The 20,120-nt window shown below is 32.1% G+C and overlaps 1 protein-coding gene across 3 annotated transcripts; it reads left to right on the top strand.

Moving 5' to 3' along the window:
- Positions 1-678: 678 nt before the first annotated feature.
- On the top strand, positions 679-18,235 carry LOC145840225 (uncharacterized). Of its 3 annotated transcripts, none has more exons than XM_082947404.1 (18): positions 679-870; positions 3,916-4,152; positions 8,940-9,083; positions 9,203-9,260; positions 10,587-10,686; positions 11,570-11,706; positions 12,157-12,279; positions 12,725-12,846; positions 13,081-13,190; positions 13,285-13,432; positions 13,554-13,691; positions 13,759-13,817; positions 14,251-14,296; positions 14,835-14,919; positions 15,390-15,469; positions 15,704-16,039; positions 16,240-16,902; positions 17,156-18,235. In XM_082947404.1, exons 1-18 carry the CDS (start codon positions 798-800, stop codon positions 17,383-17,385), a joined length of 2,889 nt encoding a protein of 962 aa, XP_082803530.1. In that variant the 5' UTR covers positions 679-797; the 3' UTR covers positions 17,386-18,235. The 3 variants fall into 3 exon arrangements, with proteins under 3 accessions (XP_082803530.1, XP_082803531.1, XP_082803529.1); XM_082947405.1 differs by having other exon boundaries at positions 12,148-12,279; positions 15,408-15,469; XM_082947403.1 differs by having other exon boundaries at positions 12,148-12,279.
- The last annotated feature ends 1,885 nt before the right edge of the window (positions 18,236-20,120 follow it).

Raw genomic sequence — 20,120 nt, 5'->3', positions numbered from 1 at the left:
ATAAACAAATTACTATAAAAAACACAAAGTCAAATTTTAAACCAAAAAAAAAATAGTTTGTGTTAAGTACAAGCAAGAAACATTACTACGAATTTTACACTAATAAAACTTAAATATTACCAGTTATACGAGCTCGAGCCTCCCTTTAAAATCAAAACATCTGCACCCAAATTAGTCTGAAGCAAACAAGGAACGACGGTGACGTAACTATCTTCTGGTCAAATTAAAATGAGGCCAACGAAAATAAACCCTCGTTTCAAGTGACATTATACCTGCTCGACAAGCGCGTTTACAATTGTAAAACAAGAAAGCCCGTCACAAGGGGCTAATCGAAGTCCACCCCTCGCGAGCAACAATGATGGATTTAAACGGGCTGGAAAACAATTACCGCGCAGAGATTTGCGCGCCGGGGTGAATGATAATGTGCGAAACAAATAAAATAAATCGCCGGAAAAATTAAGCGAGTCTCGGTTGTAATGTGCTTTAAGCGCCGCGCTTCGATTTCTACCAGGTGAATATAAAAAAAAATTTATGTTGCCACTCTCACCGCTTGGAAAGTGAAAGAAAAAAGTCGCGAAAACAACGGCCGCTAGGGGCGCTCGAGCGCCAGAAAAAGGTCGGGCGATTTGGAGCGAGGCGAAAACGATTTGCGCAGGAATTAGCTGCAGAAGCGAGCCACATAGGTGCAGAGCGCACACCGAGGATAGAAGCACCGCATTATTTTTAAACTGGCAGGCTGTTTTCATTGCGACCATTGGAAGATATCAAAGTTTTTTTTTGAGTTTAATTTTGCCAACATGAGAGGCGGGTGGTACTGCTGCTGCGTTCTACCAGTTATTTTGTTGACAATCAGTTCAGGAGCATGTGCAAGTTAGTTGATTGCTGCAACTAATTATATTTTGAATATAACAATATAATAACTTATGGACTATGATTTTGAAAAAAAATGTTTTGTGCTTTTTTTTTGAAAGTTGGTAAAATTAAGGAAAGCGTACTTTAGATGAGTCATTTACTTTGTATTATTATTAAAATAAAAATTTTGTTTTTAGTAGCTAATAAAACTTTTTCCTTATTTAGTTTCAAGCAACATGATTCAGATTTTCCGTCTAAAACTGACAAAAGTTTACTTTTTTCATTAAAAAAAAACTTAAATATGCATTCTAAAATTGTGTTAAACTAAACTAAATGCTTTAAATATTTAACAATCAAGATGAAATTGTAAGTACAGCTTTTAAGCATGCCGTTAAACCCGAAGCCCTAAGGCTTTTGTGTTCTAATGCTGAAATTTATCGTAGTAAGAGTGTTTAAGCTGTGTTTTTTTTGTTTTTGAATTATATATGTAAGTTTTACTTTAACAATGTCTAAAGCTAAGTAAATTTTATTTAATGTTGAACTTGAACTTTTGTTAAACCCTAATTAATTGAAACATAATATTTTAATTTACAAAATACAAAAAATGCGTTTAAAATGTGTTTTCTGCTATCATTTGAGCGTGAACTAACTTGAAAAAAGATTGGTTTTTATTGGTTAGCAGAGCTATTTAAGTGTAATTGATTCGAATTTTAGTGAGTGTTTTTAATTTAAATAAACAGCTGTTATTGTTACGCGATTGCAACTGCCAAGCCAAAGAAATTAATCGAGTTTAGCAAAAAAACTGTTTAGTTTAAGTTAATTGGTAGTTCTTTTGCCACTAAAGTTTAGTGCATAAAAATAAAAACTATAAAAAAGTACTGATTGTTGTAAAAACTGTTTATTTATTTATTTTGATCAACTAACGATTTATTTGCTTTTTCAAGTTTAAGTAATTTTTCTTTGTAATAAAAGCTTATAACCAACTAATCCGATTGAACTTCAAAACCAAGAAATTTTTAAAACAAATCATCTTAGTATACAAAAAAAAATCTTCTTTAACAAGATTAAACAAGCTTATTAGGCTTGTGCAGTTTAAACTTACTTTGCAACGTAAATACAATATAACGACAATACAAGCATATTGCTTAATTACATTTCTCACTGTTTAAGACGCAGCACAAATCAAACATTAGCTCCTTGACTGTTGTTTGAATGTGTGTGTGTGTGTGAAACTTTTAATGGGCAGATTAACTGTTTTATGCGTTGTGCAAATATCAAAGAAAAGAAGTTGGGTCCAAATTAAACACTCGAGAGCACCAAACAACTTTTTCAATTGTCAACAACCGCCTGGGTACAAGCCGCATTCTCATCATACTTTCGCTTTGCTTTCTTTTTACTTTTCTAACAAGCAAACAAAATCGCTTTCGATGAAGAGATTAGTGTTTACAGAAATTGTAGTACAACAAAGCTGTCCCATGGTCGTGTCTTATTTGCATAGAAAAAATATATTGAAAACTTATCGGTTTGCGAAATTTTTTTTATCAAACTATATTCTCCTTGGACGGTAAATTTCGTTTTTTTTGATTGAAAATGTTTACAAAAATGCTGATCAAAACAACAGGTTGAAACTGCGAATGATTTTATTACTCATCGTAATCCTGGCTAATTCGAGCAGATTGGCAGAGGTTGACGGTAGTTTCTCGATCACTGCTTACTGCAGGCCTCAGGCTAACTGAAAGCAAAATTTTACAGCCCGATATGTGATCGGCAAATCAGTTTTTCATCATTTCAAGTTTTAATGAAGCAGAAGTAAATTAGTTTAGTGTGTAAGAAAAATTCTAAAAATTTTGTCAAAAATATTTGAAGCGAACTTGAATTACTAGCTATTTTTAAAGTAAGGTAAGTAGAGAACTTTCTTCTCACAAAAACTACAGAAAATTTTTCAAATCTCGTAATAGTCAAGCGTAACACAAATTATTGTTTTTACCTTCAAAACTTACGAAGAAACGAGACGGAATAGATTAGTTTTAATCTTTTAAAACGCATAACGCAAATGTACGCGCATTTAAATATAGTTTAAAGTATCTGGCTTTCTTTAAAATTTCACTTTGCTCTGTATTTAATAGTACCTTTGGTTTTATAAAGCTTCTAATTTTTCAGTTATTTTCTTGTAATTGAAAACTAACTTTTTATTGTTTTTGTTGTTTTGACGCTGGTTAGTGAAAATGTTTGATACCAATTTAAAGTTGTTTACTTAAAAGAACGCATTTATAAACTTATTAAAACACATTTTTGAATAAAAAACTGTTATATTTCTAATTTTTATTTAAATAAAAAAATTAAAGCTTCGAAAATTTTGTTTCTGTTTTTGCTGTAATCAGTTGCATCGCTGCCAATTCAAAAAAATCCAAGTTCATCTTAGATCAGCTTGCAACCGTATGCTTATTGATTGTTAATTTTAGAGCTATTCCTTGACCTTTTTATAAACTTGTTTTCTTTTAACTTTATTCTAAAGTATCAAAGAAGTTTGCAACCTTGTGACTTTCTGTTTTTTCAACAACAAACGTGCAGTCTAACAATGTTTATAAACATTAAAGTTGTTATTAGAATGCATGTTTGAAACAAACCATTTAAACACCAGTGTTTTTGTTAAACGTGTTTTCCCAAACAAATTAGCTATATGTTTGATAAAACATTAAACAAACATTTTTTTTTGAAGAAGGGTTTTACAGCACAACCATTTTAATAAAAAAAAACATAAGTCTCTATGTAACTATAAATTATGAGTAAAAAAATCTCTTAGCTGTTTTTTTTCATTCAAACATTCTAACTAACTTTTCATTTTTAATTTACAACAAAAATAAAAGATTAAGATTTTTGTTTTCACCAGAGCAAATACTTTTCTTTTCTCGTCTAGCACATTTCAACTAGTCTTCATTTTTTCGACAATGAAACAAAATTTTACTTTTCAAACTTGATAACATTACTAAAAAATCAGTGAAATGAACTTCTGTAAATTGTTTCACACAAGGGAAAGTCCCTAACAAACAACTTTCACAACAGGGAAGAGATGCTCCTACACGTTGGAGGGCAGGTCCGGCACGTTCACCTCCCCCGGCTTCCCGTCGCCGCCGGGCCGCGAGCTGCCCTACACCTCGTGCGAGTGGTCCATCACGGTGAGCCGGGGCAAGGGCGTCCAGATCAGGTTCGGCGCGTTCGACATCCGGGGGCCGCGGGACAACTGCGACAGGGGCAGCATTGTGACGTACGAAGGAGTGGGAAAAATGAAGTCGGAAATGGGTTGGTTTATGATATTTTTTTTTTAATACATAATATTTAGTACTTTTTTAGCCGTGAACTTTAGCGTTTTAAAAAAACTTTTTCCTCGGCATGTTCTTCGAAAGCTCGTAGTTTGACCATAAAGTTTGTTTTTTACAATCTCTAGTAATTTTAAAACCGTCAGCTTTTACAGTTTTTAAACTTTCGTCATGTCGTTTTTGTTTATAATTAACTTTATTAACAATTTTTTTGTATAACATAAAAAAACTCGAAACTTATCTGCAAAAAAAAAAAAAAATAATAATGAGTTGAAAACAAAAACCAAAACTTTTCAAACTTGTGAATATTCCAAATCATATTTGTCGAGCAACATATTAACAGTATACTGCATTGTGTATTACGGTGGGAAACATTTTGTAATAAGCGCATTATCGTCGCTAACGAACCGCTTTGTTTCGTAACAATGAAGGATAATCCGGCGCTCTTTGCTTGCAATGACTGGCTCGAATCTAGTTGTTACAAAAAAAATACGCACTATTACTTTTGTAGTACGTTTGATTTTCCACAAAAAACAAAGTTTTATGCTTCCAAATACGCAGACGGATGTTTGTTAATTTCTTGAAACCTGATACACAAAACTTCAGTAATCCCAAATCGAGCTTTTCGCAGCGCAACCATGTCCGCACCATAAAACGCGATTCAAAACATTGCGCCTCGTAATTCGACAGCCCTCTCTGGGCGCTTTATTTGTTAACAGGCCCCACGGTAATGGGATTAAAGATTTTCTCAGGATTAGAGAGCTCCTCTCTCGGCGCGCTGTGAAGCCGTCGAGAAGTTTTTTTTAATGAAACGCTCTCTGTTGTTTCACTGCTGCACGCAGGCCCGATCATGCAGAAACGCGCTGCTACGTTTGCTCGCAGAAAAAATTACTGTAACTTGATAATGGTTTTCCTCTCATAAAGGACTTAGAGCAGAAAATAGCTCGCAAGCCCCTTTGTTTAAAAATAAATAACCCGCATGCTAGGCCTGAGATGCTTTTAATTTGAAAGCGTAATCTTTTTTTAATTAAAAACAGACAATACATGGATCTAAGAACTTTTTCAAATGGTGTAAAAAAAAATAACAGTTTAAAAACATTTAACATTTTACACTTAACTTTTGTTGGAATTAAAACAATTACTATGAATGGATTTTAAAAAGATTTTTTATACATTGCAATCATTTTGTATAGAGACCATAAAAAGTTTAATATTTTATATATTATTTTTTGTTAGAGTTTATAAAGTAAAAGTATTTTGTATGCAGAAATAATGTTCATTAAATGATTTTTCAAAACAGTAGACTTGTTATAGTTTTCAAAATAAACATTAACGCTGCTAATAACAACAAGCTTTATTATCATTATTTATTTCAAAACAAAATTATTTTGAAAATACTTGTATAATAATAAACACTTTATAAAAGTTTTAAGCCTTTTTATAAATTACTAAGTTATAGAACAGTTATAACTGTTAATATGTCTTAAAGTAGTTTTTTTTATAGATATTTATCTTAAATTTTTTTTTAACGTTTAATATTTCATTCAAGACAAAAACTTTGTTAAGGTTGTTCTAAAAAAAATAATACTTTTGTCACCATTCCAAATGAGAAGCAAAAGTGTTTTTTAATTCATTCTAACAAAATTTTCCACAATTATGTTGCTAACCTTTTCTTTACATACGCAATCAACAATTGTTTGAATGTTTTGAGCTTTTTATTTCTTAAAGTAGTAATAAAATCACTTCAAGACTCTCACAATAAAAACAACTAGAACTTTTTTTACAACTCCAGTGTTTTTAAAAATCACTTTTGCCAAGGCGCCTTCACTTTTCGTATTTCGCTTTTGGCACCACTTAACGACTGCCGAGGGCGGCCTGAGCGTCCCCTGGGACCAGCAATCACATCTCGAGCAAGAATCTCACAGTCTGATGGAATTAGCTTGAAGGCTCGAAAGATTATTAGTGACTGAGGTTGTCCTCTGCTTTAACTCTTGTCTCCTTCGTTAATCATTTGATGTGATTTTTAACGGTTTTATTGGGAAAGTTGACCCGTTTTTAGTTAATTTCTTTTTCGATAAGACTCAAAAAGCACTTTCATGAAGTGCATACGCAGATATATTGAGTTAAGTTTGTTTAAAATGTATAAAGCAACGTAAAATAAATAGAAAAGCAGTCATTAGCTGAGAGTAACAGATCTGTGTTAAATCATGCACGACGGCAAATTACTTTCCAAACAAACGTTTTCAGCAACACTCTAAAAATATCTTCAAAAGTTGATGAAAGTAAACCTTAAATCTTTTTAATTTTTTTTTCAAAGATTAAAGAGGTCGTACTTAAAACTAGTTTAGCATGCAAATGGATTATTGTGCTTGTTTGTTTTTAAAAGTCAAAGCTTTTATAGCAAAGCAAACTTTCAGTGATTCACGTGATGATTTAAAACTTTAAGTAGGAAAAACTTTCATTTTCTCCAATCAATAAAAAAAATATTAAAGTAAATGCTTACAGCGCACATTAAAATTCTCTTTTAAACGCTATTTTAATCTAATCACCAATAAACTCCCACTAAAAAGTTCATTAAGTAAGTGCTTTAATTAAGTTGGTTTTAAGAAAGCTCGTGAGTCAACGTTAACCGTGCTTTCGCTTAAACCGGAAAGTTAACGGGTCCCGCTAATCTGGCTGTTAAGTCACACTGTTTTTCTTTGTGACGTCATAATTAGTCGGGTATTAGCAGCTCAAAAGCGTTGAGCAGAAGAGAAGAAACAATTAAAGCTTACCACAAAAAAACAGTAAATTTAAATCATTAGTTGAGGTTTATAAAAAAAGGTCCATTTTAAGGCAACTTAAGTATTCAAACAAGAAGCTTTTGGTAATCTAAATATTTCAACAAAGCTTAACGTGCTAACTTTCTGAACTAAACTACCAGATTCAACTTGCCACACGATGTTTCAATAAATATCAAGCGATTTTTGATACACACTCACACAAACACGTGTGAGTGAGTCAAGTAAGTTGTTGAGCAATTGAGTCCTTCCTTTGCTACTCATTCGAGTCCCATCGGATACAAACGTAAGCCGTTCGATTGCTCACGCTTGCCAACTATTTGTAAACAGTTCCAAGTTTTTAATTACGAGTATGTAAAAGAATTTGTACATAAAAAAACAAAAAGTTGTTTATTTACATGTATAAATAATTTTTAGAAAAAATAAATTAAAAGACAAACAGTTTAAAAAGCTATATTAAAATATTTAGAAAACTGACATAATAATAAAAAGTTAAAAAGTATTCTTTCTTAATTACACTCAGTGTAATAATAGTGTAATAAAGAAAGAATACTGTTTAATTTTTTTAATTTGTTATTATTATATATTCCAGTAAACTTGTTAAAAAACGCTTAAATTAATATTTTTGAATAGAAAACTGACATAGCTGCTTTTGTTTTTCATTTAAGTTAATAAAGGTTCAGAAAATCATTGAAAAATATAAACAGTAAACTAAGCTGCAAATATAACGAGTAACTGATTTTTTGAAACTATGGTAAACTTTCTTCTAAAACTTACTAACCATCGAAATTCCGTATGAAATGTTAGAAAATGATAAAAATGTTTTTTTTTAGTTTTCTATACATTAGTTTTGAAAAATTAACGTTTTTAAAAGTTTTACAAGCAAATACAGACATGTTAAAACTGTTTTTTTGTAATTAAAGTTAATGAGTGTCCAAAAACGCAAGCATACTTGCAGCTACAAATAGCAACAAAACTAGCAAATATTTTTATTATCTACGAGGCGGTTCATATAATCTACAAATTTAGTTTCAAACTCCCTTCGCCTTAAATCGAGCTCAGCTGAAGTATCAACAGAAAAGTTTACGATTTTAAAGCTCGCCATACGCATTATATTTTAATTTGTGGGAGTGTTTAGAAGCGTATTCACTTCTAGTGTAGCTTATCTATGAAGGAATGTAATGACTAATGAAATAAGTGACTTTTAATAAATTTTAATTTGCCTCAAATTAAAGTTGCTTTGTAAGCTATTGTTGGTTTAGTTGTTTTTCTATATAAGTTTGCATAAAGTTTTAAAGTATTCAAGCATAGTTGATTAAGGTTTTGTTACAAAATCAATTAATACTATTTTAACTTATTTACATGTATTTAGATTAAGTAACATAAGCTTTGTATTAAATATAAAAAAAAAGATCTTTAAACAAGAAGATTATTAAAACAAAGAGTTTATTGTTCTCTAAACAGTTGTTTTTTGTTTTTAATAAAACCTCCTGAAAATTAGTAGCAGCGATAACAAAAAGCAAAATACCAAAAAGCTTAAGTGAAGTAATTCCAGTATTTTTCTGAGGCGGTTTTCCCACTAAACTTTGACAAATATTCCAAAACAAATTACTGCCTCAAAAACTTTAAGTAACTTTTCTCTCTATATAAAAACAATACCTGCAGTTGGCACGTTTGCCTGTTTGTAAATAAATACTTGACAAAACAGCGCATTTATCTAATTTTTATCGTTAACATCGATGTTGATGGTTAAAATTAAAGTTAAGTGGCTTTTATTCTAAAAAAGTGCCAATAGCTTTTAATAGAAAGTCAACTAGACTAGTTTTAAACTAAAACTTTCAGTTTACTTTTACTGTCTGCTAAGTTTTGTGCAGTTGTTGTTTTCGATAAATTATATCGTGTTTTAGATGTCTTTTTAGGGATGAAGCGCAAAAAAAAAACGTGATAACAATGCTTTTTATGAACAAATCTAATTAACTTTCTGATACAGACACGCTGTGTCCCGGTGACACGGCAGACACCCTGATGATTCGGAACAACACCGCCACCGTCCAGTTCAAGTGGCCCAGAGACTTCCAGGGTCAGGGCTTCCTCATCTCCTACATCGAGGTGAACCCGGGAGAAAATTTGGGGCGTGAGTTGAAGTTTTGTAAGAACTTGATTTTTTTTAAAGGGCAATAAAAAAGCTTTATTTGCGTAGGAAGTTGTTTTGCTTAAAAATTTTATATTTTCTAATCAGTTTGTTTTTAATAGAATTCGTTCCGTGCACCTTCACCGGCGGCAAAACCGAATCGAAAATTCAAGAATACAGGTAATTTTAATCAAATCTCATCAATTATGCTCTTAGAGATTACGATCTTTTTGCATACATGCTACATTTTTAATAACAAAAATTACCTTCGAAACAACTTAATCATGGTTGTAATTACATTATCAAAATGCTCATCACCATTGCGAGAGCGAATTTTTCTTTATCAATAGAACGCTTTCTTTTTCTATTAATTTTACGCTCCGCCAACCGTAAATCAAGTTTTCTTCCGACTTAACTTGTCCGATTTGAAGGCCTCTGAAAACTCGGTTTTCTGGCCACCAGTGGGCGCCACACGTCATCACCGGAGCGTAACTAATCACTAGCAAAGCATCTGTAAGTCGAGCGCAAACCCAGGATACCTGTGCGACGCCATTACATCGGCGTTGGAATGTTTTCGTTGAAATGTATGTGAGCTGTTTTACTAAACAAAATATAAAATTAGCTTGCCTTCAAAATTATGATCGCTGTAAATTTTTAAAGTTAAAATGTTAGCGTCAATGAACTAAATTTTTGTTCCATAAGTTTTAAAATGGTACGTAAATTAATTAAAGGTAATAATTGAAAAAAAAAATTACGTAGTCACAAAAAACCTAGTTGAAATCAATTTTTTGTCTTTTACTTTTTATTTTAAATGTACTGTATAAAAAGATTTAAAAAAACTATTGATTTTGTTAGATAAAGGTTCTCTAAAAATATTTGTAACTTAGCAAAATGTGCTTGTTACATGAAATATTTTGCAAACTTAAAAAACGTTTTAAGTAAAAGTTCAACAACTTTTTTGTAATTTTACTTGGAAGCTGAACTGTTTTAAAAGTAACAAATAGTATTCTTAATCATTTTAAATACACGACAAAACTTACTAACATCATGTAACTATCAACTTGAACTTAGACCATCAATAAAAAGTACATATATTTTTTCAATAATCTACAAAATAAGCATAAAAAGTTCTTGAATTAAACCATTGCTGTTTTTCCTATCTATTATACGCAGTGCTTTTTTGAAGCCAACTGAAGCGATAAAAACTTTTTGCGCCTTTCTCATGTTTTTTTTATTGATGTACAAATACTTATTCACAATCGGCCATTCTTTTGATTGAACAAATAAAATATATGTCTAAGGTGAATTTAATTTATTTAGACAAACAGTGGTTGCAGTGTAATACCCCCAGACTGAATGGCACTAAGTTTGACTGCATAATACGATACAACAAACAATTATTTACAACCAAACACGTAAATAGAAAATCTACAAAATCAATCATTTGAACAACTATTTATAAACTTTTATGTGTTTTGTACTTAAGTTTGTGATTTTTTTTTTCAGTGTCGTTTGCCCGGCAGGGTGTGCGAACTTTACAGACTTCAAAATTTGGGGAGGAACTTGCTTTGATTTCTCCTGCAAAACAACCAGAAAATACAGAATGGTCAGTTTCAAACTTGTTGTTCATAAGTAGTTTATAAAAATTAACTAAAACTTGCTTTGATTGGATATGACTTTAACAAACTTTGAAAGATAAATAAAGTAAGTACTGCTTAAACTTTTTTATACTTTATCTTATATATAAAAATAGTATATCAAATTAAAAACTAAAAGTGTTTCTACTTTAAAATTCTGCAAAAAATAAAAAAAACATACACTACCAGCCAACACTTTTATAAACAAAGCTGTATTTGTTTTTTAATTATAACCGAAACCAACAAAGTTCCGTGCAGCAAAAGATTAGCTCTGCATCAGACCGAAGCGTACAAGCAATGCTAATCCTTCACGCTCGTTACATGCAAAAGTCACTGCTACTCTGAAATCGCGAAGACATGATCAATTTCGCACGCCCCTTCTCCTCAGCCCAAATCGTCTCGAGCCGAAATCGTCGCGTTTCGGTTGTTAGGCACGCTCAGTCAATCTCTGTGTAAGGTGTTCGAGTTGCGAATTGTTCACGGTTTAGCATCTGCTTGGGTGTTCCCTGTCAGCAAGGCGGAGTTAACACGTGTTTCTGATGTAAGGCGCTTTTGTGTTGGCAGGTGTTTACTAGAGAGGAATGTTGCACGGCACCTTCTCGCTTCTTGGCCTTGAAAAAGGGCGACAAAGTAAAAAAAATTGTAGCTGATTGCCAAAGACGTGTTTCAACTTTTGAACAGTGTACTTTTTAATTTGTGGATTTGAAAAACTGCAAACTAAAGTATTGCAAACACGCAAAAAAAAAAAAAACGTTTTACTCATAAAAACGAATCGTGCATCAACACTTTTGCATGCAAGCGACACTTTGAATAAAAAAAAACTGTTTTCAAATTTTTTCAACACGCAAACAGGGATCGAACATATGCAGGGCGGCGGTGCACGTGGGGGTGATCAGCGACAGGGAGGGGGGCAACGTGAGGGTGGAGACCATGCTGGGCCAGAACTCCTTGTACACCAAGATGAGGAGCAACGGGATCTCCTCTGAAATGTAAGTTTGTTTTTGGCGGTAAAAACTTGTTGTAAACTTCTAAGTTTTTTTTTTGGCTGTAAAAGCTGGTTTTGTTGTTAGCACTAGCAGATTACGCTTATAAAAAATAGTTGGTAGCCCGGTTCGTTCACTTTTGCTAAATGCAATAAAGTTTGTATGAATATGATAGTTGTAATTAAATTGTCAGTTAATCGGTATACTGCGAAGTCTAATTTAATTGGCAACAAGTTTTATAAAAAAAGTAAAAGTTTAGTTTGGTTTAACCGAATCTGGCTAACAAGTTTTAATTTTTGACCTTTGTCAAAATTGTAGTGTATAGACTAGTCATTGTATTAAAAAACTTCGACGATATGATAATCATAATGAATTACTATTTTTCTTTTTTTTAAGCTTTGTAGACAACAAGTACTTTACATTGAAATACAGCTTACATTGCTATAGTAAATACAGCTCGTCATACACTGAGTACTCCATAAGTTTCCCGGATTCGCGGCAGTGTGACGACATAATAGAGTACAAGGCTGATCAAACGAAAGCGTCTTCCGTTCGCCCCGACGAACCGTACGAAGACAAGTTAGTTTGTGAAAAAAATTTTATTAATTAAAGCAGATTACAATTGTCTTTAGATAATGAAGTTATGTTTTTAAAAAAATAATAATATTTATTTGTAACAAAAAATAGTCATCTAGCGACAATGATCAAACTATTTGATAGTCTTGTTTATCTTTTAAACGAAGGCTAACTAGTTCATCAAAATGTGTATGTTTGTTTTCTTTTTCAATAAAAGCCTCATACATGTTTTGTAAGTAAAGTTTTTCAATTTATAAACTTCGAAAACATTCTTAGATACAAATATTAACTCACAAAACTTAGCTACCTTACGGTGTTAAATCTTTTATACTAAAAAAAAAAAAGTGCAACCTTTCCACGAAGAGTTTTCAGCTAAAGTTAAAGTTACAATTTTGTAAAAACAACTAAAACAAAACCTGTATCAACAATTAAAACATATTTCTCGCAGGCTCAACCAGTTTGCGCCGTACAGGGCGAGGTTCAACGACGTGTACTACTCGTGGCAACCGGCCAACTACAGCAGCGGCCAGTGGTGGCAAGTCGACCTGCTGAAGATTCACAACGTCACAGGTGAGACTGATTGTGATCTGGTTCTGTTCAAAAAAAGTAGTTTAGTTCGCTTTAAATAAGTTAGAAACAAGCAAACAGTTTTTGACCCCCGCTTTAGTTTAAAAAACACCAAAAGCTTTTAAAGCTTAAAGTAGATGAGTAGGTTTTTTTACTAAAAAATTTTAATGATATTTGTTTTAAGTTATACAATAGTTAATTGTTTGTTTTTATAAATAACCAATTAAACGTTTGTAGGAATTTCAATAACTGGAAAACCCGAGTGGGTGGAAAAGTTCACGGTAAAGTGGAGCACTAACGGAGTGAACTTCCATGACTACATGGAGAAAGGCACCCATTGGCCCAAGGTAGTAGAAGCTTATCGACAAACTGAAAACTAATTTTTAACTTACTTTTGTAAGTTTGTAAAAACTATTAATAATTGTTTTTAACATTAAACAGGTGTTTTTGGGTTGCACGAACTCTTACACGGCCGCGATGAACAACTTCATAAGCCCGAGAATGCTGGCCAGGTACGTGAGAATCTACCCGATCAGCGGCTCCGACAAGAGAAAGTACTCGGTCAACGTTCAAATACGTGGCTGTAAAAGTGAGCGTTTGTTTGAAATAACTAACAACAAGTAAAACATGTGTCCGGATCTGTGTAGAACTGCTTTTCTTAGTTTAGCTCAGTTTGTATGCAGCAAGCAAACTAATTATACAACTGACAGTTGAAGACGACAAAGTGCCAGTGATAGAGCCGGTGGTCACGACGTCTACGAAAGCGAAAAGCACCGTCCTGAAAACCACCACGAAGTCCACCACAATTCCAAAGCTGACTACTACAGTTGCTACGACTGTTTCGAAAAGTAAGACTTGTTGCGCAAATATAAAATTAAGTAGATTTTTAAATATTTAAACTGATAAATTTTTCAGAAAAAACTACACTAAAAAACAAAGTGCCAAGTGGAGACAGTACAAAAGCTAAAGACGCGGTACGTTTTTTTAATTAAATAAAATAAAGTTGTAAGACAACTTGTTTGTATTAAATCTAAGAATTTTTTTTAATGGTTTTCAAACTTTAAAAATATTTTTGAAAATTTAAAACAGACTGTTATTTAAAACTTAAACGTTAAACTTGTAAAATTTTTTTAAACTTAGATTATGTTATTTAAGCGTTTAAGTTAGAATTAATTTTTAGCTCAAAAAATCGTTTTTAAGACGAATAGTTTAGTAAAATCATACTGAGCTAGATACCGTTTGTGAACAATGCTATAGAAATATAAGCTAATTTATATTTAAACTACATTCGTTAAAAAGTACTTAGTAATGTTTTTTGCAATGAAACTATTGATAAACTAAATAAATAAATGTTAGAAAGTGATTTAAAAGTATACTTTATATAATAACTAGTAAAATTTTATTTAGAACTCGACTGAAAAAGATGATTCCGATAATACTTCAGCTTTTTCAGGTTTGCCCTTTACTATGTATATATATATACATTGAAATATTTGTTCTGAGAACAAATCAAAAACTATATTTACTTTAAAAATAACTGCTTTTTAAACAAATTATATATGCATGTAAAATTTTATGATTTAAGTTTACATATGAACAATATAAAAGACTTTTAAAACTTTTTGCACTCTTGATTAAAACCATAAAATACTGTAAAACCAAATAGTTTATTAAAAATATCAACGAGTAGTTTTAACTTTTTCAAAAACACGAGATATTTGTTGTGTAAACGTTATATTTATGAAACAAATTTTTTTAGTTTGTAAGTTTTATTAAATTTATAGACGTAAAATTATCTTTTAATCAACAGTAAAACTCTTTTAAAGAGATATAAAACGTATTAGTAAGCTTTTATGCAGTATGTTGATAGAATATAGTTATTTTAACTTGTATATACAATAAGAACTTATAATTAAACGTAACCTGTATTGAAAACTAATATGTATAGAATCATTAATACTTTTACCAACTATTATAATTTATTTTTATAGAGTCGAATGTGATCATAATTGTAATAGTTTTAGCTGTTCTTATGGTTCTTCTCACACTAACTTTCCTCTGCCTAATCAGAAAACAGTAAGTTATTATTCTTGCATTAAAATTAAACATGTTAAAATGCTAACTAAAGTATCTTTACTTATATCTACTGATTTATTGTGATGTCATCTAGTTATAAATAAATCTGGTGTTCTAATAAACAAGTTTTACTGTTTTTGATCAATTAAGTTATACTTTAAAACAATTTTAAAGCAAAAACCAGCAATTAGTTTAAACTTGAATACAATTAAACAGTTTTATTTTTTTTACACTGAAAATAAACTTGCCAAACAACATGTTTTGTGTTAATTATCACGCAAATTAAAGTTGCGTTCCCGCGTGAAATTTACAATTAAGAATTAAAATGCAATTTTTGTCAGTATTTTACAGCCCTTTTATAAAAATATTTCTAATTAAGTTTAACTTTGCAATTTTTATTCTTAAAATTAATAGTTATAAAATTTTATTACATACAATTTTTTCATAAGCATTATTAATAAAATACGCAGTTTATGTGCAATGTACAGGTCAAAGAACGCGAGAATGTCGGATCATTTGAACGGATACCAAACCAACCTGGGAGGTCAAGGTTTGAAAAATTATATAAGTTATTCTAGATAAAAAGATAACTTTTTAGACACATAAAAAAAAACTTTAGTTTAGTTAAAAAAAGTACATATCAAATTAAAATAAGAATGTTCACATTATTGCCGACATGATTTTGGTATTAAAAGAAATCAATTCAAATAAAACCTTTTGAAATAAATAAGTCTTTAATAGATAATTTTATTACTTTACAACTACCTAAAATTAAAACTTTCAGTCCGCTACGTGGCGCAAACGAACGGAAACTCGGTGAAATCGACGATGCTGGGCCGGACCATGTCCACAAACGTGGGTCACACCATGAACACCACGCTGTCCTCCAACAACTCCAACCAGGGCAGGATCGAGTACCAGAACGGCCACTACCACGACGGGGTGGGCTACGTGCACTCCAACTCGCGCGCCCCTTTGATGTACGGTAACCATGACAACGTGCCGACGACATCGACTTCCGGTGTCGCAGTCCGCCAGTCGATCAACAGGAACAAGCCGAAGGTCCACAACGGTCCGCAAGTGGTGGCGGCGAGGCAGGACTCCAGCAGCTTTGGATCAGGTATGAGAGTGTTTAGTTGCTAAGAAAGTTTTAAAATTATCTTTTGATTTTTTATACTTTGTATTTTTTTGATTTACTAGTATAGTTTAAACAACGTTGAAAAATGTTTAAGTTGTTTAGTTCGGGTTTAAAACTAAGTGTATACTTGAAAATAATTTTTTGTTTAGTACTACAATTTAATTTTTCGAAAAACTTTTTAGTTATTGAGGAAGACCACGAGTACCAGGTCATCCCGGACGTGCCACCCCAGGTGCCCCCGAAAACCACCCACTCCTCAACCTACCCCAAGAACCCACCCAGCTTGCCCCACCCCAACCGCAACCGCTCCAACGTCCACGGCAACGGCCAGCCCAGAGCCGGGACTTTCCCCCACAACAACCAGGTCACCTTCGACCAGAGTTACCCCGTGAGTTCAACATCGGGACCGACCTTCGAGTCGTTCACCGGTCCCCGCCAGTCGATCCAACAGAGACCCGGTTACCACCAAAGCGTCAGTGTGACGTCACACAACAACGTGACGTCATCGTACCTGCAACCTCCGACCCAGCCTCCTTTCAGCCAGAAGCAGGGTTTTCAGGACCAGGCGGCGGTCCCGCTGCTGAGGCAGAACTCGGGAAATACTGAATCGGTGTTCTACCCTTCCGCCCAATCGGAGAGGTTTTACCCCGCGTCGTCGGGGGGTGAGAGGAATAGGAGAAACGACCAGAGCTACGACGTTCCGGCGCCCCCCGTGCTGACCACGTTCGGGGATTACAGGGGAAGCCCGAACTACCAGCACCCGAGCAACAAGTCGTTCAGCACGATGTCGACGGTGCTCGCCTCAGAGTCGACCAACTCCTCCCTCGACCGAGACGTCCCTCCTGGTTTGTAACTTATTACATTTTATTGTTGTCAAATAGTATAAGTTTAGATTATTACTGATTTTCATTCAAATTTTAACAAACTATTAATTATAATATCAATTAATAATTGAAGTGTTTGTTTAACTTTTGTTTTGGTAAGTGTAAGCTTTATTGATTATTTCTGACAATTTCTCGATTACCTTGTGTAAAACACTCAAAGCTTTAATTTTTAAACTTTAAAAATTTATGCATCTCAACCAAAACTCCCTTACAGAACCAAACGTGCCGTTCAGCTCTTTCAACTCAGCCCCTCCAACGAGAGTCTCCAGGAGCGACTCGCAAGCCAAGCAGAGGAGCGGGTACGACCACCTGAGCAGGGACCAGTTCCGCACAAACCTGAGGAGCACTCCGGAGGAGGATCACGTGATAATAAACAGCCAATCACGTGCGAGCAACCAACCGCACCACACCTACCACCAGCTCGACCTGAACTCCCGGGCGTGATCACGTGACAATAATCACGTGTTAATTATATTGAGTTTTGTTGTTGCAAGCTGTGACGTTTTAGTTTTGATTTCAGATGGCTACTGAATGACTTATTGAGTTTAGATATTTTTAAAATACTTTTGTGACATTTTAATGTTTACTTTGAGCAAATGATTTACGGGGGTGTGTTTAAACTGATTAGTTCTACGCACTTCAAAATGATTTTTCACGGACACATAACATTTATGACAGTTTGTGTTGTTATTTTCTGATTCCTTGTTGTTGAGTTAGCTAGTTTATACTGCCTCGTTTCTTGCCTTTTGTTTTTTTTTTTTTTGCCATCTACAAATTCACAAAAGTAAATTTAGTATAAGGAAATGAATCAACTTTGAATCATGATAGTTTTTGAGTTTTACAATCAGAGCTGCGTTTAGTTTTTTAGTTGAAAGCTACTTATAAATGCTAACTACACTATTTTAAATGCTGTCTAACCTTTAGAAATTTTAAAGTAAGTTATTGATAATCTTTGAAAAATTTTTAATGCCAAAAATCTAAGATGGTAGGATAAAAAATAAACAGTTTTACCTTTTCTTTTAAAATACACACAACTTTAATTTAGTTTAAAAGGACCAACTTAATTTTTAAGATTTAAATCAAAAACATTAGAACTTGGTTTATCTTGAACAATCAATGTTTTTATATTTTTCTGCTGTTTCTAACTTAAAAAAGTTATTTAACTTTTCTCAAGATTATTTATGGTTAAAACTTTCAAATCGGTAATGTATGACCTTTTTATAAATTGAAGTTGAAAGATCATTTATTTTATTCAAAAATATTGTAAACATATGCTTTTACAATTTTATTTTATTTTTACAAAACACATTCTATTTCATTTAACTCATAGCAACTAACAGATGAGTATTTTATTTCAATAACTTTTGTTGTTTTTTTGTTGAATTTTCTAACAAGTTCTTCAAATAATAAATCTAATACATTTTTATCAGCATTTGTTTTAATTTTTTTAATTTTTTCAAAGTATTGTAAAACTTTAAACCACAACTAAAGGTTGTAAAAATATAAAAGTAATCTATTTACTCTTTTAAGCAAACCTATTCAACTTATAATCCCTTGAGCTTTGATACACGTCATTAAGTACTGTTATAAAAAAAAACAATTAAAAATTCAGTTGAGTGATAGATTCAGCAACTGACAAGCTTGAAATTATCAATCTATGCCAACAATTTTTCCAATACCAACAACCACCATCGATATGTCAGCTTAAGCAAACTGTTTCTGTATAAACTTTCAGTCAATTACACAGATCAAACGCGCTGTCTAAATACTTAATACGAGGGTTATGGGGAGTTGTCAATTGAAACCTTTTGTTTCATTATCTACGCAAGTCAACTTGTATTTATAGATTACACGCTTAGCGTTTTAGCAGTTTAATAACTGCGCGTCGTGTTTTGTTTTTACTGTGTATGCATTTTCAGATGCAGGTAATAAAAAGTTGAGTTTCAAGTAGCAAAAAGCATATTTATGTTAGCACGGTTATAAGATATTTTGTGTGAAAAGTAGTCAATACTGTTTTTTTACAAGCCTTGATTACCAAGTTGTTAATAATATTTTCTACATAATGCACAAGTGCTGACCTATTTTATTGAGTTATTTACACTCTTTTGATTAATTAAGTGCTATAAACCTTATTGAATCTTTGAAAATGTATAGAACAAAAAGCTTCGGATTACTTTACGTACTTTTCTGATGAAAAATAAGTTTTTAAACATTTCTACAATAACTTTTTTTTAGTTTTAACTCTTTGGCAAACATAAAATATAGCAAAATAAATTGTTGCTGTAAAAAGTTAAAAGGTTAAGTCGCTAGCAGCTGCAATAATAAATATCTTCAACATGCTATTATCTTATTAGCCGCAGAAAATAGCTCCTAAATTAGAAAAAAGTCAATATTATGAAAATATAACAGTTTTTGTAAACAGGAATGCTAAATAGTATACTTTTAAGTTTATCACTATAAAATTTTTAAGTTGTGGTTGAGTTTAAAATTCAATTTGTTATGAGAGTTGGTATGTACTTTAAAACAAAAGCATTTTTGTTTCGTACCGAAATAGATTATTACTACACTTGATGTTTTTGAAAAATTATAGGCTTCACTTATTTTTTGTCCTCATTTTTTAATCTGTATAAATTTCAATATAGTTTTTAACTTGCTTAAAAAAAATATGAATGATATATACAAATAAATTAGGCATAAAAAACACTAAAAATGAGTAAGTTAGTTTTTGTCAAGCTTATACGCATTAACAGTTGTTTTGCTATTCAAAGAACCTTTACAATTGTAAAGATACATGTAGCTACAACTATAGTTATACTAAAGTTGTTTACTCTAAATAGGCACAATTGTGCCTTGTGTTTTTCCTTTCAAAAATACCTATTTTTGTAAATAAAAATTAACTATTTAATAATGCAATACTACTGTTACTGGAAATTAAAAGTTATAAAAGTAGTAAATAATACAAAAAAAAAACCTTATTTTCTAAGATGAACTGTTAAATATCAATTAACAGTTACACTGCTAAGAACTTTATAAATAAAGTGAAATTATTGAAATATTTTAATATAAATCCAAACTTTATTTGCATTGCACAGGTAAAAGTACATCAGAGGTCGTGAATTTTTGCTTAAAGGGTCGGGTTTGGCTTAAAAACACTGACTAAATGCATATAAGGAGCGAAC

Source organism: Thalia democratica, chromosome 7 (genome assembly GCF_965202585.1).
Source record: "Thalia democratica chromosome 7, ktThaDemo2.hap1.1, whole genome shotgun sequence".
Lineage (NCBI taxonomy): Eukaryota > Metazoa > Chordata > Thaliacea > Salpida > Salpidae > Thalia > Thalia democratica.
The sequence above is the reverse complement of the archived record's forward strand: the minus strand, read 5'-3'. Positions and strand labels throughout refer to the sequence as shown.